Below are 25,122 nucleotides of genomic sequence, written 5' to 3'. Positions count from 1 at the left end.
TTCCCTGCTTCTGAGCAGGGACTGAAGCCGGAAAAAACAGAGAGACTGTCTGTTTTCAAACTCTGTCTGACCCAAGGTGCATGTATATGACTGAAGGATCCTGTCATATACTGAAGGTAGGGATGAGATTTTCTCTCACCTCCCCCACCTCTATATACTTCATTTAAAACAAACAAAAATCTATTTCTTTTTAAAATGTGATATTATTATTATTATTATATCAAAAAAAGTTTTTTGAGATGACAGTTGTCCTTTAATGGAACACTTTAACACTATAGTGGTCAGTTAGGTGACATTGCCCCCACTGCAAGGGTTAAACAGGTGAGTTTAACTTACCATTTCTCCATCGCAGCTCTGGTCTCTGGCGTGCCGCTTCAATTCTTTGGTTAGAATAATCAAGATTTTATTAGTGAAGTTTTACTCCACTATGTCAGGGAAAGAGCCTCCAGTGACTGTCAGTGTGACAGCCACTAGAGACAAGTTAACCCTGCAATGACAACATTGCCATTTCATCATTGCATCTTTGCTGAGATGCAGTGGTCTAGCTGCTATAGTGTTTCTTTTATATAAATTGAGTCACTTTTTTTGGGGAGAGCTCACTGCAGAAGCTGTATGATCTGGGATATATACCGTACATACTCTAGTATAAGCCGACCCGAATATAAGCCGAAGCCCCTAATTTTACCCCAAAAAACTGGGAAAACTTATTGACTCGATTATAAGACTAGGGTGGGAAATGCAGCAGCTACTGGTAAATTTCTAAATAAAATTAGATCCTAAAAAAATTATATTAATTGAATATTTATTTACAGTGTGTGTATATAATGAGTGCAGTGTGTGTGTGTGATGCAGAGCCTTGGTGGGGGGTGGGCATTTTTATTATTTTTTTATGATTATTTTAATATTAATAGGTTTTTTTTGTTATATAATTTTTTTTAATTATTATTATTATTATTTTTTATTTTTTTATATTATTATTTTTTTATAATTTTTATTTGTTTCCGTCCCCCCTCCCTGCTTGATACATGGCAGGGAGGGGGGCTCTCACTCCCTGGTGGTTCGGTGGATGGGCACTGTGTAGGAGGGGGCTGGCAGAGCTCTTACTTACCTCTCCTGCAGCTCCCTCCTCCTCTGCGCCGGTCCGTTCAGCACCTCTGTCAGCTTACACTGTAAGTCTCGCGAGAGCCGCACTATGACCCCGCGGCTCTCGCGAGACTTACACTGGGAGCTGACAGAGGTGCTGAACGGACCGGGGCGGAGAAGGAGGGAGCAGACAGGAGCTGCAGGAGAGATAAGTAAACGCTCTCTGCATCCCCCACAGCCCCCTGTCTGTATTATGGCAATGTAAATTGCCATAATACAGACAGTGACTCGAGTATAAGCCGAGTTGGGGGTTTTCAGCACAAAAAATTTGCTGAAAAACTCTGCTTATACTCGAGTATATACGGTATATCCCATACAACATTGACAACAAACTCCTCTAGACTGTAAGCTCACCTTGAACAGGGTCCTCTTCAATCTATTGTTCTTGTAAATTTTTGTAATTGTCTCATTTATTGTTAAATCTCCCCCTACTATAATATTGTAAAGCTCTACGGAATTTGTTGGCGCCATATAAATGCCAATAATAATAATTATACACCCACACGGAAGTTACATACATTCATCCCAGACTGTGATGCGACTCACTATGAGAACGCCAGGTAGTTACAAAACAATTAGTAATAGAATGTAATAGTCTGCACTCACGTTCTCTGTTTAAAACGTAGCGTTTATTCCTTCTTGGTTAAAATGCTGTCCTGAGGAAAGTCTCACGCTGGGACTGAAACGTCGACCTGTTTTGGCATCACTGTGTGCACATTTTAACCACACAGGAATTAATGCTATGTTTTAAACAGAGACCGTGAGTGCAGACTATTACATTCTATTACTATTCTATTATTCACATGGCTATATGTAGTAGTTGGTACTACAAAATGCAGCCTGAAGAACACCAAAGAAGTTGGACTGCACTGTTTTAAATAATGTCAGTGTTTTAAAATAAATCTGTTTTGTTATACATGCGCTCTTATTTGAATTTTCTTCTTTAGCTATTTACAATGTTTGGAAGGGACAGTTGTATGTGCATGACCAACTGATATGTGACTTGGCTTTCCAGTCTCCTTTCAATTGCTGTATTCCATCTCAATTGTAAGTATTTGCAATAGGAACTTGCTTAATTTGAATGTATATATAGTTCTCACCAATTGAAAAAAATTGTAACACAAAACAGTCATTTGTAACTAAGCATTGTTGGTGTTAGCCTTCATAGAAATGGTCTCACAGTAAGCTAGAAAATGCCTTATTCCCCAAGCTCTTTCTAGCGACATGCTTTGTCTAGTGAAGGAAAAATATATACAAGGCAAAGTAGTCTATACTTTGCATTATATATTTTAGGAGAAAATTGTCAAAAAAGAACAGACTGGTGAGAAAGAGAAGAGCAACAGATTGAAGCAAGGTAAGTATAGGGTCACAGAGCTGCAATAAACAGTCTGCAGATTCATAGGATACAGCAGCACAAAACATTCAAGATTTGTGCAAAGTGTCATACAGTATTTGATCAGGAATTGGTTAGCTGCCAGTACTCTTAGAAAGTATTTCAGCTCTCAGATGTATCATTCCTTCATACAGTTGTATTACACATTTTACTTTTCTGCATATACAGGTCAGAGAAGCTTGTAATTAAAGAAGTAATTCAATTACCTGAGCTGATAAAAACATTACCAGATGACATATTTGAGAAGACCAGTTTGATTGGGCAAGAAGGTATTTAAGTTTGTATTTATTTTTTTAATTAAAGTTTTACATTTTCAAGCAATACAAAATAGTACTTACCCTAGCAAAAGGGTTTAAAAAGTCACCCACTATACATTATACTATATTTTATGGCATTGCATTAGTAGAGATGTCCCTCTATAAAACAGTAAAGATATTTTTGTTTTTTTACTGATAATTCAGGGAAGATCTAGCAATGTAATGTACATACCAGCTGTATGTATTCTTACATTTAATTTTCCCACCGTTATGATTATAATGCCATTCCCTGCCCTCTCTGGTAGTACAAATTCACTGGCACCAGCTGCCAAGTGGTTATTCAGCAGGCTTTTGATAACTAATCAACATAACATAACTAAATTCGTTTGGGCCTGTCACATTACTTCTAGGTCTCTGTTAAGCTCATTTCATATATATTATTTGCAACAACATTACCTTTAAAAATCTTATGGAATATGGTAAGCTAAGACCGATGTTAAACGCAGGAGTGCATTTTAGTAAAGAGCTAAAAAATATTGTTTGCTTGCTTTTGTGCTGTTTTTCATGTTGCTTCATGGTGTTTTTCCTTTTGCTAGTGTGTTGTGAAAGTGTATACTGCAGCTTTTATCAAGTGTTGACCTCTAATAATGATGGAAGTCACCTGGGGAGATTACAACAGTGGATGCAAGACAAAGAACTGGTAAGAATAGCACATTTTGATGTAACAGAGGAGTGCAAGAAGTGTTCAATTTGCGTCCCTCATGGTTTTTTTTGTTGTTTTTTTGTTGTTTTTTTGTTAAAAAGCAAGCATGTCCAAGGCCTCTTATTTTTTTATGTCACACTTGTTTAATTTAATTTAATCAATAGTACATTTTTTATGATTTTGTTTTGTGTTCCTGTTGTTGGTATTCAAAGCCCATAGTTGTCAGAACCAGACTTGTGTAAACGTGAATATGATGCATATGTTGATGACAGACATCCAAGAGTCACAGAATTTATATTTGAGTTTCCGGCTATGTAATGATACCCAATGACGATGGCAGAGGTGAATTTACACTCCCAGGAGCAGAAGGGTGTTTGTACAGTATTTCATAGTATTTCATAGTGAAACACTTCATATACAGACTCCAGACGCCATGCAAACTCTAAATCAATGAGTAACTCATTAATAATGTATACACACAAAAAAAGGTGGAATAAATCACACCTAATGGGGGCGCTAATCGTAAGGAATGTATAATGCCCTGAAAGGGATAGTAAAGTAATAAAGCTATATACAATAGAGTAATCTCTTAGAAAAAGTAATTTTTATTCTGCATCGCAGTGCAGTAAATCCATGTAAAAAAAGCATTAAAACAAGATATAAAAATCTCCAATATACAAATAATACACAGTGGACAGTCCTATTGTGAGACCTGGGAACAAAATGCCCTGCATAAACCACTATATAGCCAGAGTAAAGTATAAGATAGACTGAGCAGCTCCTGGTCGCGACCTCCAGGGCTGAAGTATACTTGCAACTCGGTCAGTGGTAATGATGTTAAGGTCTCTGGAATTTGGGCGCGAAACTTAGAAGATAAGAGGAGACCCCGGAAGGAACAGAGGCCATCCACAGCTCCTGAGGAAGTCCCGAATACAGCGGGACGAAACGCGTTGAGCCCCATTCATCATCCAGCCGACGTCCAGAGACCTTAACATCATTACCACTGACCGAGTTGCAAGTATACTTCAGCCCTGGAGGTCGCGACCAGGAGCTGCTCAGTCTATCTTATACTTTACTCTGGCTATATAGTGGTTTATGCAGGGCATTTTGTTCCCAGGTCTCGCAATAGGACTGTCCACTGTGTATTATTTGTATATTGGAGATTTTTATATCTTGTTTTAATGCTTTTTTTTACATGGATTTACTGCACTGTGATGCAGAATAAAAAATACTTTTTCTAAGAGATTACTCTATTGTATATAGAGCTTTATTACTTTACTATCCCTTTCAGGGCATTATACATTCCTTACGATTAGCGCCCCCATTAGGTGTGATTTATTCCACCTTTTTTTGTGTGTATATCTTGTCTTCATAGGCTTTTGGAGTGTGCCTTTAGGGAGGCAGCTTTTCGTTTAAGGTTGTTCCTTGTGTTTGGTTTTATTTTTATTTTATTTTGTACTCATTAATAATGGCTGTGCTAAATTAGTGTGACTTGGAATGTTGTCACAGGATCATGGTGCCTAGTCCTAACTTTCAGTCCTTGCCTGAATCTGCTACTGCATACTTTACTTCTTCATGCCTGCAGGGTAATCCAGGAGTCACAGCAGCAACCTGGTACCCTAACACTTCTTGCTTTGCAACCTGAGTTTTTCACAGCTCTCGTGCATTCGTCTATATTCGGGGAAGTTTCTCCGAACATAGACATGCGCACCAGAGCAGGGAATCCCCACAATGGCTTGCACTTACGCCTGGTCTTAAGTGGGAGCTGTCGTAAAACAGGTAGGTAGCCGTCGTGGGGATTCCCTGCTCTGGTGCGTATGTCTATGTTCGGAGAAACTTCCCAGAATATAGACGAAAGCACGAGAGCTGGGAATCCATATAATATATGTTCGGGGAAATTTCCCCGAATATAGATTTGAGGGATTCCCTTCTCTCGTGTGTTTGTCTATGTTCGGGGACGTTTCCCCGAACATAGACATGTGCACCAGAGCAGGGGATCCCCACGACGGCTCTCGCTTACGCATGGTCGTAAGTAGGAGCCGTCGCTTAATGAGGGCCACCTGTACTGTACTGTCGGTTTTCCCTGATTGTACTGCTCTGTGGAATATGTTGGCGCTTTACAAATACCAGTAATAATAACTATTACCTGAATTTTATAATCAAATTTGCTTTATTTTTGCAAATGTAAAAAAAAATTGTAGCATTTTGCATTTTCACCATACATCCAATTTAAAATACCTTCTTTTCATATGCGTATGATACAACTCTCTCTTTCTGTCTGTACCATTCTGTAATGTGTCTCCAATAATACAGTTATTCATCTCAGTAAAGGTTTCTGTGACTTGTTGTTCAGTGGACAATGGTGTTTGGATGACAGCCATGGGAAATTATTGTTGATGCATCAATTTCAACTGCAATGGGTATGTTGCCATGGTGCCATATCGGTCAAATATGTCACACACTTATTGGCTAAGAGATCTCAACCAGTGAGACAGGTCCTGTATTGGCCGTGCTTAAAAGAACACTATAGCATTCGGAATACAAAGCTGTATTCCTCAAAATTTCTTTAAATCACACTGAAATAATTAGGATGATTAGAATATTCCTTTAATTTCAAATTCTTGGTTTCTTAATTCCAAAATGCAGTGCCCCTTTATGAGTATTTTAAAAACATGTCGTTGTTGTTTTTGTTGAATACTATTTCCTACTTTTTATTTCCTTGCATTTTTAAGGTTTGTGTCTTTAAATTCACAATCCTAATGGGCATATTTCACAACATATTAAGTGATTTGTCTGTCTTAAAATTAAAGGGACACTATAGTCACCTGAACAACTTTAGCTTAATGAAGCAGTTTTGGTGTATAGAACATGCCCCTGCAGCCTCACTGCTTAATCCTCTACCATTTAGGAGTTAAATCCCTTTGTTTATGAACCCTAGTCACACCTCCCTGCATGTGACTTCCGTAAACACTTCCTGTAAAGAGAGCCCTATTTAGGCTTTCTTTATTGCAAGTTCTGTTTAATTAAGATTTTCTTATCCCCTGCTATGTTAATAGCTTGCTAGACCCTGCAAGAGCCTCCTATATGTGATTATAGTTCAATTTAGAGATTGAGATACAGTTATTTAAGGTAAATTACATCTGTTTGAAAGTGAAACCAGTTTCTTTTTCATGCAGGCTCTGTCAATCATAGCAAGGGTAGGTGTGGCTAGGGGTGCATAAACAGAAACAAAGTGATTTAACTCCTAAATGACAGTGAATTGAGCAGTGAAATTGCAGGGGAATGATCTATACACTAAAACTGCTTTATTTAGGTGACTAGTGTTCCTTTAAATTACCTTCTGTACAAATAATGCATGCAGTGGATATAGAACTAGCTTTACAACTGTTGTGTTACAATTATTGTGCAAAGAAAGGAAAAAGAAAACTTGCTGATCAATTTTATGTAATATGTAAACTCTTACTTTACCTCTTCAGATGTGTTGTGTAGTCTCTCAGTGTGAAGGTGTGATCTTGATAGTTGCATCAGTTGTCATTTTTAGATTTTAGTGCAGCTCCGGGTCAAATGTTTTTTATGAAATCCAAAAATCCACAAGAAGAATGGAATTAACTAGTTTATGTGCAGCAACTCATTTCTGAATCTTCATCCATTTCTACACAACTCTGCTTTTATTCCATTCATGTGGACTTTGCTTCCACTTTCCATTTTAAACAGAAAGTGAAACCTAATGTTTTTTGCACTCCGCTCTGTACTTTTAAGTTTTTTTTGTTGACTCAAATGAGTTTCTTTTACTGGTATCTTGTTTGTTTATCATGTTTGGTTAGTAAATCTGGTATCTATAAATATCTTTTTTTTTAAATATATAATATCATCTTATTTTTTTCAAGAAGCTTTGGTATATGTTTTCATTTATTCATTTTTTTTTTTTAAATTTAAAATATTTATTTTCATGCCAGCAGCAGTATCAGAGATTTCTTATTTAATTACAGCTAATATGGAATGAAATTACACTACATCCTAAAGACTTGTACCGGTTTCTCTCCATACTGTTGCCACTCATGCATACTTCACACCAGGCAGATATTTACACTTTCATTTGGAAGGCAGAAGGAGCAGGTTTTTTAAGTCCTTATTGCGCAAGTTAAAAAGGGGTGGGGTGCTTATCAGTTGCACACTCTCTTATCTACCATAAGGCAGCCTAATTTGCTATGCTATCCGATATAAATTGGACTACTAACAAGACCTGATGGTTGTCCTTGTAGGAGGGGATAAGCCATACTGGACTATTACCTACCCTCTTGTGGCACCCTAAGCCACTTAAGCCCAGTACTGCAGCACTCAGGGTTATAGGTGCTCTCTCCACAGAGTGTAGCAGACTACATTATCTTTTTCATAATCTAGATATCACAGAGGGGACTTTTCCCAAGTCCAAAGGGACTTGCCAACGTCTGCCACGTGGTGGCGTAGGTCTCGTTTGTCACTATAGCACACCTGGTGGAGAAATTTAAACTTCCATTTTTTCTGGCTAATCAACTTCTACTTTGTGCAGTAGTTGTACAGGCCTTAATCTCACGTAAGAAAATAGGACTGATTTCCATACTGTACTACCATTTTATTTCATTATCTTACCCAGACAGAGAGCACAATACTTACAAATGGGAGGCTGATCTGGGCAACAAAGTAGAAAAGGATGACTTGATTGATATCTTCACAATGCATATTAATCAATTCTGAATAAGGGATTTTATTACAATGTGCTGCCACGCTGGTATATTAATCTCTCCCAATTGGCTAGGGCTAACATTGGCACTATGTCTACTTGCGTAACTGCATTGTTACCGGTGCTGTCCCAATATTAGATCTTTCTGGGAGTCTCTCCTTACCAAGGTTTTTTATTTATTTATTTTTTTGTCTTTTGTCCTACCTACATGCTTTGGTCACAACCTTAAAGGGACACTGTAGGTAGACCGACACTTCCACTCATTAAAGTGGTCTGGGTGCAGTAATTATTGCAGTTATTGAGTAACAGCAATTATTACCTTGCAGGGTTAATTCCACCTGTAATGGCTATCTACCAGACAGCCCCTAGTGGCGCTTCTGGGTCCTTAGCAGACTTTCGGTCCCCTAACTGATGCTGGACATCCTCACGTTTTGCATGAGGACATCCAGCGTCTGCTAAAACTCAAAAGGAAAGCGTTGCTTCAGTGCTTTCCTCTGAGGAAATCCTAACGCGATCCCAATCCTCGCCGCACATGCGCATTAGATCTCCTTCACCAGCTGATGTCTGCAAAGAGACATAGATGCTGGCATCAAGTAAGTGACAAAAGGGTTTTTCACCCTTTATTGGCTACAGGGCTAGGTAGGGGGGTACTATAGTGCTAGGAATACAACTTTGTATTCCTAGCTCTATAGTTTCCCTTTAACTTTTGATATTGGGTCTGGGTTATGTCCATAGTTTCACCATTTTTTATTTATTTTTTGGTGACTCTTCGTTTAGACACATGCGCAACTCTTGTTACTTTTTTCTTGTTGCATTTCTTGTAGTATTGAAAAATCTTCAATACGAATGTTAATAACAAAAAAAATGTGTAGAGTCTGTGTGAGTCTCAGCCAGGGGAGGTGTGGCCAGAGCTGCATAAACAGTGGTTTAACTATTAAATGGCATAGAATTGAGCAGTGAGACTGCAAGGACATGATTTATACATCTATATCACTTCATTAAAGGGACACTATAGGCACCCAGACCACTTAAGCTAATTGAAATGGTCTGGGTACAGTGTCCCTATTAATGTCTATTGGATGATGTTGGAGGAGCAGGGCATTGAAGGCTTTTAACCCTTTATCGGTAGGGGTGAGGCAGAGGGAACTATAGTGTTAAAAATACAACTTCGTGTTCCTAACACTATAGTATCCATTTTAGCTAAAGTCATTTTAGTGCTTAGAGTGTACCTTTCAAAGTGTCATCTGTCAACAGTCTTGCTCCTTTCTTGAGGGTCATGGGTTAAACCATTATTTAGAAATGTAAACTCTACATTACAGGAATTACATGGCCAGCAGCAAAATGTAGGTAAAAATAATACAGTTGGGGGAAAAATATCAGATTTCTCTTTGAAACCGTTATGACCTATAGTTCATGTAAAGCCTTTTAATAGATCTAATCATGTAATGAACAAGAAGGTGGATGCCTTTAAGACCACTATGGGAATTGACAAAAAGTTGACAGCAGTTCAAATTTCAGACATGCTTTAAGATGTCAGTAGCCACCACAGTGAGATATGGCTTGGCAAAGTGTCACATTCCTTAATACGTATGATGTTTATTTCTGTACATATCAAAACAACATCCTGCAGAAGTAGGCCAAGCGTACTCCTTGGCATTACAGGGAATCTTTAAACTGACTGTTGCATAAGGTTAGTGGTAGTTATATAATGTTAAGTATTCTATACTGACCAATGATGCTTGTTTTCAGCTAGTTAATGTGATAACATTCAGAATCAGAGAAGGACACTGACCGTGAAAGTAAAAATTAGAATGCTTATGAAACAAACATAACTTTTCAAAACTTTTGACTAGCATATCCCAGGATGCCAAATATATAACATACTGCTTTAGCTAGCCACAATAGCTTTAGCTAGCCACAATGAGCCACCCATATCGGTTTGTGAGTGTTCAGAACTATCAAGAACTTGTCCTACAATAATTAGAATGCGAAATGTTACATACGGTTTTATTTTGTGACGGCAAATACAATAAGAAAACCAAATGTAATCTTTTAATGGCTGTTTAACTTATTTTACTGTCAGAGAAATCATAATTAATGTTTGTAATTATCTACTTGTAGGCATTAGTCACGTTTTTGAATGACCAGGGAGTTCTTATTTTGTTGCCGTCCTCAGTATTTCAGCCCAACAAAGGTAAATAAAGGATTTTTATTTAAAAAATAAATAAATAAAAATTAGTTTCCTGTTGTGATGTGTGTAATTAAACTCTTATTTTTGTTTTGAACAGAATTGACACAGGATGATTCCTCTCGTTTTATTGTCCTATTTGTATTCCCTCATACGAAGATAGTAGGAGAAATAGGTAAAAAGATTCAAATTGTCACCATTTATTTTGTGTGTGTATATATACCGTATATACTCGAGTATAAGCCGACCCGAATATAAACCGAGACCCCTAATTTTACCCCCAAAAACTGACTTATTGACTCGAGTATAAGACTAGGGTGGGAAATGCAGCAGCTACTGGTAAATTTTTAAAGAAAATTAGATCCTAAAAGAATTATATTAATTGAATATTTATTTGCAGTGTGTGTATGAATGCAGTGTGTGTGTGTGTGATGCAGAGCCTTGGTGGGGGGTGGGCATTTTTATTATTTTTAAATTATTATTTTTTGTTTTATTAGTAATATTTTGTTTTTATTATTATTTTTTTATTGTAATATTTATTTTATTATTTAATTTGATTTTTGTCCCCCCTCCCTGCTTGATACATGGCAGGGAGGGGGGCTCTCATTCCCTGGTGGTCCAGTGGATGGGCTGTAGGAGGGGGGCTGGCAGCGAGTGTTTACTTACCTCTCCTGCAGCTCCTGTCAGCTCCCTCCTCCTCTGCGCCGGTCCGGTCAGCTCCCTCTGCAAGTCCCAGTGTAAGTCTCGCGGCCGCGCAGAGCGTTGCCACGGTAACCCGTGGCAACGCTATGACCCCGCGGCTCTCGTGAGACTTACACTGGGACTTGCAGAGGGAGCTGACCGGACCGGCGCAGAGGAGGAGGGAGCTGACAGGAGCTGCAGGAGAGGTAAGTAAACGCTTCCTGCCAAGCCCCCAACAGCCCCTTGTCTGTATTATGGCAATGTAAGTTGCCATAATACAGACATTGACTCGAGTATGTCGAGTTGGGGTTTTTCAGCACAAAAAATGTGCTGAAAAACTCGACTTATACGGTACATTATAAAAATGTAGTAAATGAGATGAGATGCACTTATTTTCTCCCAAGACGATTGTTGCATACCAGGATATACATGAATAATCTGTCAAAAAATAAATTACAAAATATTCAACTAAACCTGCACTGAGTGGGCACTATAAAGGTAAATTTAACTTTTGAAACACATAATAAAAGACCCAACCAGTGTTATCCAACATAAATTTTACAACATCATTAAAGGAACACTACTGGATGAGGAATACAAATGTGCATTCCTGACCCTATAGTGTTACAAACACTATTTTCTATGGGAAAGCATTAGATTGGCTGAGGGGCAACACTGATGATCTGAGCCAAGGAGGCGGGACGGGGGACAGAGCCAAGTGCAGTGCAGCGCTGGCCAATCAGCATTTCATCGTAGAGATGCATTGAGTCAATGCATCTCTATGATTAATGTTCAGTGTCTCCAGCCGGAAGACGCTTAACGTCAGTGCAGCACTGACCCAGAAAGGACCTCTAGTGGCCAATTGAATAACTGCCACTTGAGATGTTTCTCTGAAAGGCAGTGTTCACATGAAAATGCTGCAGGGACGGACTCTAGTCACTAGAACAACTACAACTTAATGTAGTTGTTCTGGTGAGTATAGTGTTCCTTTAAATAGACCACATTTGCTTGATGTGTTGAACATGACCATTAGGACATATGCAAGGTGCTTAGACTGATTTGAAAATGGCATATTATGTTTAAGAAAGATCATGTGAGTCGCTTCCTCTCAAAAGTTCAATGACACCTAAATGCCAAAATGAGGCTAATAATGCCAGAATTAACCTGTTAAGCCACCCCTTACCTCCCTGCTCTGCGGGTATCGGGTTATCTATACCTTTGTTTTCCTTCTAAGCCCAAGAAAATTGTCTTGTTTATGCTATGGCGAGTATGGGCCTGCTCAAAAAAAAAAAAAAGTGTGGCATTCTGAAGTCATGGGATGTCATGTAGGGCAGTATCTGGATGTAAATATATTTTACACACTTGCTCTTTTTTTGTTTATGTTTATAGATATATTATATACTTTTTTGCTTGCTTGTTTATGTCTAATGTTAAATAGAATTTTATATGGAGGTTAATAAAAGGTTCATATTTAAAAACGATCAATCGTAGTGACTTCCTTTCATTTTGCTTTTATGTTTGTGACAAGTCCAGTTATTTAAAATATACAGCAATTATATTTATATTTAAATACAATAAGTCCTGAATTACTAAAGTTAGTAAAACAAAGGCCAAGATTCTCACGCAAAACGAGGGATAGATAGATGAGAGTAGGAAAAAGAAGAAATGCTCAGATGAAATGTAGGGAAAGGAGAGAAGTGTAAAGACAGAGATTGACTCAAAAGGTGGACAGGGCATGTGAGGGGCTAGTGGTATTCAAAATGATATGGTTTGCCCATATACTTCTGGAGTTTGACATTCCAAATCTTCAGGCAAAAAACTGTGGTGTCAGTGAGGTTATCTATAGTGATTATGTACTTTTAAATGGATGTGACACAATTGAGGATCCATCCTACTCCAGCCAGCATATTAGGTTAACATGTTTGGAAATAGATCGCCAATACTTTTATTTTATTATAAATGTTTATAATGAAAAAAATATTTAATAGACTACCCTGCACTGAATGTTCACTTCTACAATGAGAGGATGCAGTTTTATATTAAAAGCATCTCTTTTGTGCAGATCAGCAGAAATGTAACATTTGTAGTTGTCACTAGAGGAATCATTAACCTGTGGGGTATAAATTAATTTTTAAATGGATTGGTACTCCTCATACAAGTAGTGTTAATTGTCTCTAAAAGGAGCTTGGATGTATGAACAATTCACTTGATCTTTTTCTTCAGAAAATACATATATGGGTAGGCATTTGTAGGCCTTTTTACTGGAATTTGTATAGCACTAGTATAAACTTTCATAACAGACTTCAGAAAAGTAATACTACTTGTTGAAACAAACTCCGTATTATTTTCTAATGCTTTTACAGAGGAAACATAACACAGTGGTTAAAGAAATATTTTTTCATTGCAGAGGCAGAAGAATGGAAAAGCAAGTTCACAAAGCAAGACATATCTTTAAAAGTGACACATTTATTGCCATGTCTTCAGTATGCCATCTCGGAAACCAGCAATTCAGGCAAGGAGAAGGAGCTTTTCCCTGATGCTTTAGTGGAACAGTATTTGAAAAACTATGCTGTCCTCCAAAAGAAAAAGGACTCTTCAGAGCTTGGCATGCATCTTCTGGACCCTGCACCTGTCTTGCGTGAGGATCCTTATGTAAACACAGGAAAGAGTGGTGAGGAAGGCTGCAGTCGTACTGACTTTGCAAAGCTGCAGGCTTACATTTCATCCCCATTTAATTTCTGTGTATCTGTGCTAACTGCATTAACCCTTGTGGCTGAAGAATCTCCAGACATGAATGTGGATAATGGGTCTAGTATTAAGGTAATTGGGGTAACTGTGCATGACTCACAGGCAGCAGAGACTAGACCGGAGTCAAACGCTACACAAGAGCCAAACGGTAAAGTACATGAAAAGAAAAGCCCTTCAAAAAAAGGCAAAAAGAAAGGATCAAGGAAAGGCAAAGCTACAAAAATTCAGATGTCTTCTCCATCTCCTGAGAAAAGGGAGGCTAAATCAGACATTCAAATGAATAGTTCACATTCTGAAGAGCAGACACTGGTCAGTTCTACAAGCAAAACTATGCTAAAACTTGCCAGCCCTCAGTTATCGCACAAAAGAAAAAGAGGTTAGTTAACTTATGTCCGTATATATTTTACCTTCACTGTTGATAAACTGGTAGGCAATGCGGTTGACTGATCATGATACTGAGAATTCTTATTTGAGAAAATGTTACATAGTCTTTCCTGAAAAAAAAATATTCCAATCCATCAAGTTCAACATTCATGTCCATGTCAATGTTTAATTCTCCAAAAATATCTTTCTTGATATTAAATGCATGGTGGTTGATGCTTTGTTAATAATAAATGTAATGTCGTTTGAGCATTTGTCCATGAATGTGTATTTTTGTTAAACACTCAAATGCTTATATAGGAGCTGAAGTGCTGACTGCCGAGTTTGTCAAAGATAACAAGGTTGATCTTGACAAGAAAGGAGCTTCAAGTAAGAAGAGAAAGAAGGAGCTTGCAGTCCGTCCCCCTACCAGGATAATGCCAGTTAGAATAAGTAGAAGTGTCGTCCCTCCACAGCAATCTATTGTTCCTGATAGATCTCCTGATAGACCTCCAAAGCGCAAAGCTTCAGAGCAAGGTAAAATATAAAAACATGAGTCATATTTTTATTTTTAGTAAAAATGTAGCACACAGACACATTAAGTAAAGCATAAAATATGTAGAAGTTGTAATTGTCATCTCTACATAATTTATTCTGTCTCTTCCACTAACTTGTGTTTTTCTTGTTTTGCTTTTGTTTTGTTTCTTGTTTTTTTTTTCCTTTTTTCCCCCTTTTATTCTGAGTCAGAAAATGTATGACCCTTTAGCTAGAATGGTGTAGTTACGTTTTACATTTCTTTACATGTATTCCTTAGATATGTATATTATCTGCCCTGTGGTTGCTTAAAAGCTGCACTGTCATGACCCCCTGTAAATTGAGTATTTTATAAAGATAGAATCTTATAGATCGAATACTCAAACTAGTCAAGAGAAATACAGAGACCAAGATGGCGGCACCTACTGGGGACGGGTTCAGGTAAGTAAACTCACCTTTACCTGCCCACCTCGGCCACCAGAATTGTGAATTCAGCAAAGTCCCCAAACGGTGACAGTGCTGCTTTACTTCACATATTACATACTGTGTCTGGTGTGCATGTGTCATTTTGTTCAGAAATGTTTTTGATTTAAAGGACCACTCTAGGCACCCAGACCACTTCAGCTTAATGAAGTGGTCTGGGTGCCAGGTCCTTCTAGGGTTAACCCATTTTTTCAGAAACATAGCAGTTTCAGAGAAACTGCTATGTTTATGAATGGGTTAAGCCTTCCCCCTATGTCCTCTAGTGGCTGTCTCATTGACAGCCGCTAGAGGCGCTTGCGTGCTTCTCACTGTGATTTTCACAGTGAGAGCACGCCAGCGTCCATAGGAAAGCATTGTGAATGCTTTCCTATGTGACCGGCTGAATGCGCGCGCAGCTCTTGCCGCGCATGCGCATTCAGCCGACGGGGAGGAGAAGAGGAGGATCGGAGGAGGAGAGCAGGAGGAGATCTCTCCGCCCAGCGCTGGAAAAAGGTAAGTTTTTACCCCTTTCCCCTTTCCAGAGCCGGGCGGGAGGGGGTCCCTGAGGGTGGGGGCACCCTCAGGGCACTCTAGTGCCAGGAAAACGAGTATGCTTTCCTGGCACTAGAGTGGTCCTTTAATGATAAAAGTAGGGTTTTCTTGAAAGCTCACCACTACAAAATTCTGTTAGAAAGCAGTAAGTTTAGATGTTGTGATATTTGTATTATATCTTAAAGCGGCACTGTCATGCCGAACTTACCTTTCTTTAATCGATTCATCTTCTCTCCCTCTCTCAGGATCTGTTCTTCATTCCTTCCTGTCTGTGCTAGTTTTCTTTAAAACATAAGACAAAGTATGGACTTATTTGTCTTATGGAGGTTTCCTACCCCTGACCATCTCTGACCAGCGGAGGAGCAAAGTGTGCTTCATTTCCGGTGGTCAGAGAAATTTCCCCACAATTCTAAGCTTCCCTATCTGTTCCCGCGATGCTTCCTGTCAGTATTCCCGAACGTCCTTAGACAGAACGCCGGCAAAACTGCCGAATTGCATCCTAACAGAATGAGAACAGTTTCTCCATTCGTATTAGGACGCAATTCTGGACTTTATTAGGATCGGAATTTCATTCTAATGAATGAAACTCCGATCTGATTCCTGCCACGGCTGCATCTTGCAGCTGCTTAGTAGATAACTCCCTAATTCCCACGGTATTAGGGAGCTATCTACCAAAAGGCTGAAAGACCTTAATTGGTCTTTCAGCCACATTTACTAATACTAAGTAAAGATTACTTCGTATTAGTAATTGCTGCCCCTACTCGCTATATCGCGAGTAGGGACATGTCTAGTAAACAGTGAGCAGCCACACAAAAAAAAAACTAGTACCCCCATCCTTGACTCCCACCCCTGAGCGGTGGGTGGGGGCCCTAAATAACAATAAGGGGGGGACCTTTTGTCCTACCCCCCGGCCTCCACCCCTGGGCGGCGGGTCGGGGCCCCAAATTAAAATGCCCCCTCCCCCCAAGGTGACTAGGGGGCCCCAAGCACCTAGTTACCCCGCCCAAATAAAAAATAATCCTCTACCTACCCCCCTCACCCTAAAAATAGTGAGGGGGCAAATAAAATAACTACCTGTAAAAAAAAAAAAAAAAAAAAAAAAAAAAACTGACCATTTGATGTCTTCTTTTTTCTAAAATCATTTTCAGCCCCCAAAAAGGGCAAATAAAAACCATAATACCCAACGAACTTGTAATAAAAAATAGGGCACCTGCCATTCAGGGGTGGGGGGCTGGAGGGGGAGGACAGTAGGTGCCCCCCCTTATTGTTATTTAGGGCCCCCACCCACCGCTCAGGGTATAGCGAGTAAGGGCATTCAGGAGATTTTAATCTCCCTTGTGCTATTATGGGGGTCATATTGACCCCCATTGAGTGAGGGGGTACATGGGGGGCTTATGAAGCGGCAGGGAGCACTGCTCCCTGGCTCTTCTATCTTTAAATTTTACAAGGAGGGAGCTGCGCGCCGTTGGCTCCCTCCTTGTAATAAACTGAACAAACAAACTAACACTGATATTCAGTGTTTGTTTGTCTGACATTTCTATTCATTCATTCGTCTTTCTGACGAATGAATGAAATTCCCATTCGCATGCCCAAGTGTTTAATTGGGCATGTGCGAGAATTTTACAGCGCTATCTAGTGTGGGCAGTTGACGTCTCCCACAGGGACTTCATCTACCAGCACAAAGATGGCGGCGCCCAGAACGTTGGAACGATATGCAAATGTGATCCATTTTTAATTTAAGAGTTTTATACAGTCGTGTTTTTTCTCTCCTTCTGATTTAGCTATTACTGCATTGTCTGAGTCTAAAGCAAAGTTGGAAAACCTAAGGAGACTTGTTAATAAACACGCCGAAGCAGTTGTGAGACATTCAAAAAGAAATGTAGACAATTTAAAAAGTGAGCAAGAAAACTCTATCAACACTTTAGAGGAAAGGCCCAATTTAGATACAAAGACGTTATCCTCTGCTGATATTCCAATGGAGAATATTTTTGAGAAAAGAATGAATATGTATGAGGCACATGCCCTTAACCTATTGGCTGATTTAGCTCTAAATTCATTTGGAACTTCTGGCATTCCCTATGCACCAGTAGAGAATGCTGTTACAGAGCCTGAGCCCGTAGCCAAACAGAAAACCGTAGAAGAGAAAGTGGTTGAAGATCAAGACCATAAAAGTCTAAATAATCCAGAAAATTCTGACTCCAGTGAAGCAGCTGACAGTGCTATTAATTTTGTACAGTCCCAGGAATCGAGTCAAACAACGGTAGAAGACAAACCCAGCATCGAAAGTGATGCAAACCAAGTGAACAGTACATCACCAAAAAGTATTGAAAGTGGTGAAAAATCTGTTGTATCAAAAGTTCATTTTGCGGTTGCAAAGGCAAAAGCACGAAGTAATGCCACAAGCAAGATCTGCCTTGAGCATTCTTACTCCCAACTCCCTCTTGACTTGGCATCTGCCAGTCCGATTTCAGTTGATTCAAAGCAGCCTGCTGATCAGAATGTAAATGATACCAGCACCTTGCCTGCATCTACAGAGGTTGTGTTTGAACCTGCAACAAACGTATACTTCCCTAACGAGATTATATTTTTGACCAGTGACACTCCGGTTCTATGCCCTGTTGTAAAGAAAGAACCACGTGATGTACTGAAGTTCGGAAACAACTTCTTGGTTACATTTAATTGGGAAGCGAAATATGACTTTGATTTGGACAGCAAATTTACTAGTGATCCTCTTGAGAAAACTATAAACCGAGCTCTACATGGGTATGTGACATAATATACACAGTTGCGAATTTATTTTGTGTTTTGTAAGAATATATATCTCTTTTCAATTGGGTTATGTAATTCTAGCTTTATATACATTTAATAGATTCTTTAAAAAAAAAAAAAAAGAGCGAGAAAAGTCAATATATCCTTCATTGTAAAGTGTTTTATAAATAAATGTATTATTGTTAGCAATGTTGTATGTATTTCATATATATTTTCTGTATATAGACCATGGAATCCCCATTTAAAAGAGAAAGTAGAGGATGTGAAAATAATCCTACACATGTGGCTCGCACTGTTCTACAACAAGTCTAGCAAGCAGCTGTCCTGTAGTTCACGGAAAGTGGTGGAGCACAGTAATCCTGCCAAATATGTCTCGATTAACACCATCATGGACCCATTCGAATTATATGAAATTGTGGATTCTGAAAACGTTGAAATTGGACTATCACAGCTTCCTACAGCAAGTACTCAGGATAGCAGTTTAGATGCATCAATTGCAAACAGCTGTCAAACCAGTAACACTGGTAAGTCATTGGTGCCCGTTTCACACAAATCTGACAAGAAGCAAAAAAGAAATCATGGAAAAGAATATTTGGGTGTTTTCACTGATGTCTTACAACAGGTAAGGTGCTATTCTTATTTGTAATAAACAACTAATTAATTATCATATCAGGAGCAATAATCTGACCACCAGATTGGCTTAATGAGCTTATATGTGTTAAGTATAACAAGATAATTTAATTGGTATGGGAAATACTGTATGACTAACGGTGGACTGAATTGTCATTTACATGCAGTATTTAAGAAACACGTGATATGTTTTATCACTGTAAATGTCGATATACGCCGATATACATATTTTTCACTCCATAAGACGCACTTTTTTTCCCCTCAAAAGTGAGGGGAAATGTCTGTGCGTCTTATGGAGCAAATGTGAAGGTTTACTTGCCTGTCTTGAAGCGTGGGCCGGTGTTCAGCGCGCACCGCGGTACTGAACTTCAATTTCAGGTTCCGGTTTCCGGCGGGACTGAATGGAAGTGCGCACTCAGTGTGCACACTTCCTTTCAGTCCCGCCGGAAACCGGAACCTGAAATTGAAGTTCCTGTACCGCGGTGCGCGCTGTGAAGCCGGCCCACGCTTCAAGACAGGTAAGTAATTATGGGACAAGGGGAGGTAAAGTGCACTATGGGACAAGGGGAGGGGGGAACACTATGGTGGAAAATACTATGGGAGGGGGTGGAAAATACTATGGGAGGGAGAGGAGAATACTATGGAAAAGGGGGGGGGGAATACTATGGGAGGGAGGGGAAATTTCCTTCTTAAAATGAGGTGCGTGTTATACGCCGGAGCGTGTTATACGCCGATAAATACGCTAATTTTAATTCTTTAAAAATAGTGGATTAACTGGAGTGTCCCTTTAAGAAAATCATAATTCTGTAGTAACAGACATATGTTAGGACGTGGATAATAGTGTATTTTGAGCCCAATGAAGGAATACAATAAATCAAATATATTTGATGCTTTGTATTATATACACCACAAAGAAGTACATATCCTGAATACCTACATCTTAGCAGCAGGAAGCTAGATACTGAACTAATGACAAACCAATAATATTCTGTATGCATTTTGATACAATACCAGAACTGGGTCTTTGAATCAAGAATTCTCTTTATTCCATCGTTAATTCACAAAGTAAATTTTTCAGTTCTGGTATCTTCAGGACTGTTGAAATTGTCCTAAAGAATGTTTCTATCAGAACTGTGATGTTGTGATTTATTAATGGAATAAAGAGATTCTTGATTAAAAGACCCAGAGTGCTGATATCTTCTTGAAATGCATTGATAAATAGTGTTATGTCTAGTACCAGGCAAGATATTTTGGTGGTCAGAGTGCATGGAATATTTTTGGATTTGAATAATATTCTGTATTTATATTCATCACTTTCCTTACCAAATGACAACATGGCAATGTTGGCATATTAACTAAACCTATTATTTATACACACAAAACATGCAGAGGTGTGTCTACTGAAAATAGCACTTATGGCAAACACTGAAATTGTGCCCCTCTCGGCCCCTTTCCGATACATTTGACTCCGGTCTTTTACATGACTTAGTCATAACAGCTCAAAAATACAAGCTGTGTGTAACGTACTGTAATGTGATGTGGTGTGTCTTGGCTGAATGTTTGTGTTGGCTGTATTGTGGTGGGGGGGGGGGGAGGGAGCGGGAAGCATTAATTTAATACTGATAATCTCCGCCAATCCAATGCTTTCCCACAGGAAAGCATTGAGAGGCTAGTGTGCAAGTGTGATAAAATGCTGCTAATAGAAATAGTCAAATTGTATTTGTCAGTGACATCCACTAGAGGCATTTAAATCCTGCAAACATTGCATTTTTGTCAGGGACCTGTCATCCAGACCACTTCAGTGAGGTGAAGTGGTCTGGTTGTCTATAGTGTCCCTTAAACCAATTTTTACTTTTATTAAATCAATTCTGTTATAGCTGTAGTTCACTGTTAATATTCCCTGGCTTACATCTCTGAAAATCTCTCCAGTTCAACTTGTCACACCTATAATTTACATCTCACTTTAACTTCATATATTTACAGAATAACTGTCAATAAATTTGTCTACAATTTACTGTATATTTTCTAAAACCCGTAATATTCCCAATTTTAGCTGAATGCAGATAAAACAGAAGAAGACAGCTACAAAGAAGTTTGCAGCTTTAATAGAATACAAAAAGACATTGATCAAGAACAAAACACTTATCAAAAAATTGATATTTCTACACCTACAAAAACAAATGCTGATACAAAATCGCCAAAGAAGAAAGACATTTTTGACCCACCAGCTTGGGTGCTTTCAACTGAAAGTGAGAATTGCTATAAAAGTGACATGGATCCTTTCCAGGATGTTAACAAGAGCATGCCAAATAAGGCTTGGAATAAAAATGTGGTAAGAATTTCATTTCCTTACACTGGATATGGTAGTCATTTTAAAAAGCCAAATAACTCTTCCCAGATTAAAAATTTGCCAGATGCCAACATTATACCTTTACCGGTTGTAAAGGTGATCACGGTGAGTTCTGATGGGAAGAAAGAAGATGAACTACCTTCAGACAATTCTGGAGATGCTATGGAATTGGAGAGATCTGCTAAGTCTAGTCATTTATTTGACACTGAGGTTGGGGTGCAAGGTGAAGTTCTATACGAGAATATAAGTGATCAAGAAGAGAACTATGATTTAAAGAATGAAAAAGATAAGAGCAAATTTGAGGAAGCAAGTGATTGTGTCCCTTCAACCATAAAACATTCCAAGGCTGCAGACTCTGTGCCAGATTTTGATAAGAACAAAAATCTTGAAGGGATACATGATTTGTTAGACCTCACATTACAAAATTCTGATGATAAAAGAGAGTTTGTGGCACAAAAGGAACAATTGACTAAACCTCATTCTGACACTTCTTCAAATGAGAAGGTTGGATTAAAAGAATTTGTTTTAAATTCTTCATGTAATGCAGTAACACGGACTCCTTTTGAAAATGTCTTTCATACAAGTAAGTCTTTGAGTGACGTCACCAATCTTCTAACTGGGAACTTGGATAAACGGTTAAGTTCTGGTCCGCTTCTCAGTGGAAAGGTAAGCATGCATCTTGTGCTATTGTATTAGTGAAAAGTTGTATTTTTGGAATGCATATTTTTAGTAAATGGTATTTTAAATTTTTGAAGTATTGTAATCTGGAAGAAAGCAATTGTGCTTGTAAAAGGGTTAATCTTTCCTGCTGGCTTTTCATTTTTAAACATTGTAAAAACAAAGACTGTTTTCTGCATAATTATTTGTATGTCTGGCCAGAGCTTGCATCTCTTCTTTTCACACCTCGTTCTGAAGCTGTCATTACCAGCATTATTTAAATAATTCACGAGTCTTCAGATAGCCATACAAACCATACCAGCTGTGACATACTTTGATCTTTTGGGAAGTTAATTGCTCTTTAAAGTACTGTGACATTTGTCACTAATGACATGTAATTTTGCTAACTCTTTTAAGGGATACTGTGAACATGAGTGTGATTTGTGTTGAAATTAACCTTTCAAAAACATTACCAAGCATCTTTATTCACACCATTATAATATCGTAAGAGTCTGAAACTGGGTGTACTTCTAATGGTGGAATAATCTCATACTATAAGTTTGTGTGTGTGTGCTGGTATTATTTAGCCTCAGAAATATATTGTTACAGATGCAGAGGTACTGAACGATTGTGTTTCTACAACTTCCCCGACTGTCATACAAAATATGGGGAAAAGCATGGGCTGCATTATCCTTTTTGTTTTCAAATGCTTGTAGATGTACATAGATCTTACATACATTGAAAACAACAACAAGCTATTCATTCTGATTTTGGAATATAATAAAATGCTGCCAGTATTTTTGAGAATTCTATTAACCCATAAATGTGTGATTAAGGGGTCACAACAGTGTCAGAAACACAACCATATATTTCTAACACTATAGTTATAAAACCACAGTTTAGTGGTCGGCCCCCCTTACCTCCAGTTAGAAAGGTGATTTGCTCACCTTTTTCCAGCGCCGAGTGGCTCCTTGCTTCTGATTCCGCTCCTGATCCACCTCCTTGATGATCTCAGCCAATCACAATGCATTCCCAAGGAGGCGGGCTGGGGATGGAGCCAAACACACCATGGCCAATCAGCATCTCCTCATACAGATGCATTGAATCAATGCATCTCTATAAGGAAAGTTCAGTGTCTCCATGCAGAGGGTAGAGACGCTGAATGTCAGTGCTAGACACTGTGCAGCACTGCCACAGGAAGCACCTCTAGTAGCCATCTGAAGATTGGCCACTGGAGGTGTCCTTAGGCTGTAATGTAAACATTGCATTTTCTCTGAAAAGACCGTGTTTACTGCAAAAAGCGTGAAGGCAATGATTATACTCACCAGAACAACTGCATTAAGCTGTAGCTGTTATGGTGACTATGGTGTCCCTTTAATTTACTCATATTGTTCTTTTGTAATTACAGAAATCTGCAAATAAAAGAGAAGAATTAAATACCAGAATCATTGGCAAAAAAGATACTCTAGCTGTTGAATGCTTTGCTACTAATACAGATATGCAAACTATTGGTGATGACAAAGAATTAAAGTCATATGTAAGTGACAACAGAACTTCAAATACAGAAGCCCTGAGGACAATGCAGACTCAACATGAAGAGTCTTATCTTTTTGAAAATGAAAAGTCTAACATGTGCCTTGAGTTAGTGGGTAATATTTGTAAAAGTAGCGGCATCTCTCAGAGTAATTTGTACGAAGATCCACAGAGGAGGGCTCAACCCAGCCGACAAGGTAGTGAAACAATGGAATGCTCTGCTGTTAGTGTGGAAAGAAAAGATATTGCTGGAGAAGACGGACTTGAAGTGGCATCTGTTAACCACAGACAACCAGGAATTGTTTCTTGCAATACTATCTCAAATGGTGATTCTGTTTGTAGAGATGGTTCTCTGGAAGTCTATAATGGTTTTGCCAAGAAAATCTCATCTGAGAATCTGGATCAGACTCTCAAATTAACTACACAGGTAGAGCTATCTGACAGCAGTGAAAATTGTGATGTTTCCCAAAAGAGACCGGTAGAACACCATGAATCTGCACCAATCGAGGATAGCTTACTTGCCCAAAAAGATGTTCGAAAAACAGTGCAACCCCTTACAACTTCAGAGTGCCTGGTAAGCATTATAGTAGCAATAATAAATGTATATCTGTCTGTGGGTGATCCTGTGTAGAACATTATGTGCCACTTTAGTTTCTTATGCTATTCGTTTCACTTACAATATAAATAAGAACTAAGAATTATTTGTTTCCAGTATGTATTTTAATGCAGGCAAATTCCTCTCTATAAGAAGGATCTCTGCACATCTACGTATATCCCACTGTGTTATCTAATCTTGAGATACTCAGTTCCTAGCGGTGTGACTAGCATTCCTGGCACAAACATAGTGAGTCCTTCACTATTTTGTTAGAAAAGAGGACTGACACAAAAGGTGCATATTCATTTAGTAACAATGAATTTGAACTTTAATACAAATTTTAATTAAAGGATCTGCAATACTATATTCATATGTTATATCCATATATTAATTTACATAAGTGAAATTAGTTATATGTGTTCGTTTATATTACTCTTACAGTCAGAAATAATATAATACTGTGAAATTCAGTCTCGTAATAAATATGAATTTTAATTTTCTCTTTAATTTCTTTGAACGTGCCTACGTACCTGCAGTGCATATATTGGTATGTTACAGAGAAATATCTGGTCAGCATTGAGTGTTTTATAAATAATTATGCCACATCCAATTTATATTCCTTTTTTTTTTTTTTGTATGTTTTTTTGTATTTAGATATAGGTGTATTTTTAACTCAAAGGGACACTATAGTCACCAAAACAACTTTAGCTTAATGAAGCAGTTTTGGTGTATAGAACATGCCCCTGCAGCCTCACTGCTGAATTCTCTGCCATTTAGGAGTTAAATCACTTTGTTTATGAACCCTAGTCACACCTCCCTGCTTGTGACTTGCACAGCCTTCCTAAAC

At 38.5% G+C, this 25,122-nt stretch overlaps 1 protein-coding gene across 1 annotated transcript in view; it reads left to right on the top strand.

Moving 5' to 3' along the window:
- Positions 1-25,122, top strand: part of TASOR2 (transcription activation suppressor family member 2) — a 69,668-nt gene that overhangs the window by 9,163 nt on the left and 35,383 nt on the right. Inside the window, exons 4-14 of the mRNA XM_063448290.1 lie at positions 2,091-2,190; positions 2,705-2,805; positions 3,390-3,493; positions 10,338-10,410; positions 10,505-10,579; positions 13,493-14,209; positions 14,515-14,730; positions 17,523-18,504; positions 18,736-19,132; positions 21,194-22,156; positions 23,556-24,254. Coding sequence (XP_063304360.1) covers positions 2,091-2,190; positions 2,705-2,805; positions 3,390-3,493; positions 10,338-10,410; positions 10,505-10,579; positions 13,493-14,209; positions 14,515-14,730; positions 17,523-18,504; positions 18,736-19,132; positions 21,194-22,156; positions 23,556-24,254 — 4,427 coding nt within the window. The remainder of the gene's footprint in view (positions 1-2,090; positions 2,191-2,704; positions 2,806-3,389; positions 3,494-10,337; positions 10,411-10,504; positions 10,580-13,492; positions 14,210-14,514; positions 14,731-17,522; positions 18,505-18,735; positions 19,133-21,193; positions 22,157-23,555; positions 24,255-25,122) is intronic.

This window comes from Pelobates fuscus, chromosome 3, assembly GCF_036172605.1.
Source record: "Pelobates fuscus isolate aPelFus1 chromosome 3, aPelFus1.pri, whole genome shotgun sequence".
Lineage (NCBI taxonomy): Eukaryota > Metazoa > Chordata > Amphibia > Anura > Pelobatidae > Pelobates > Pelobates fuscus.
Note: the sequence above shows the minus strand (reverse complement) of the source record. Positions and strands in the feature narration are given on the sequence as shown.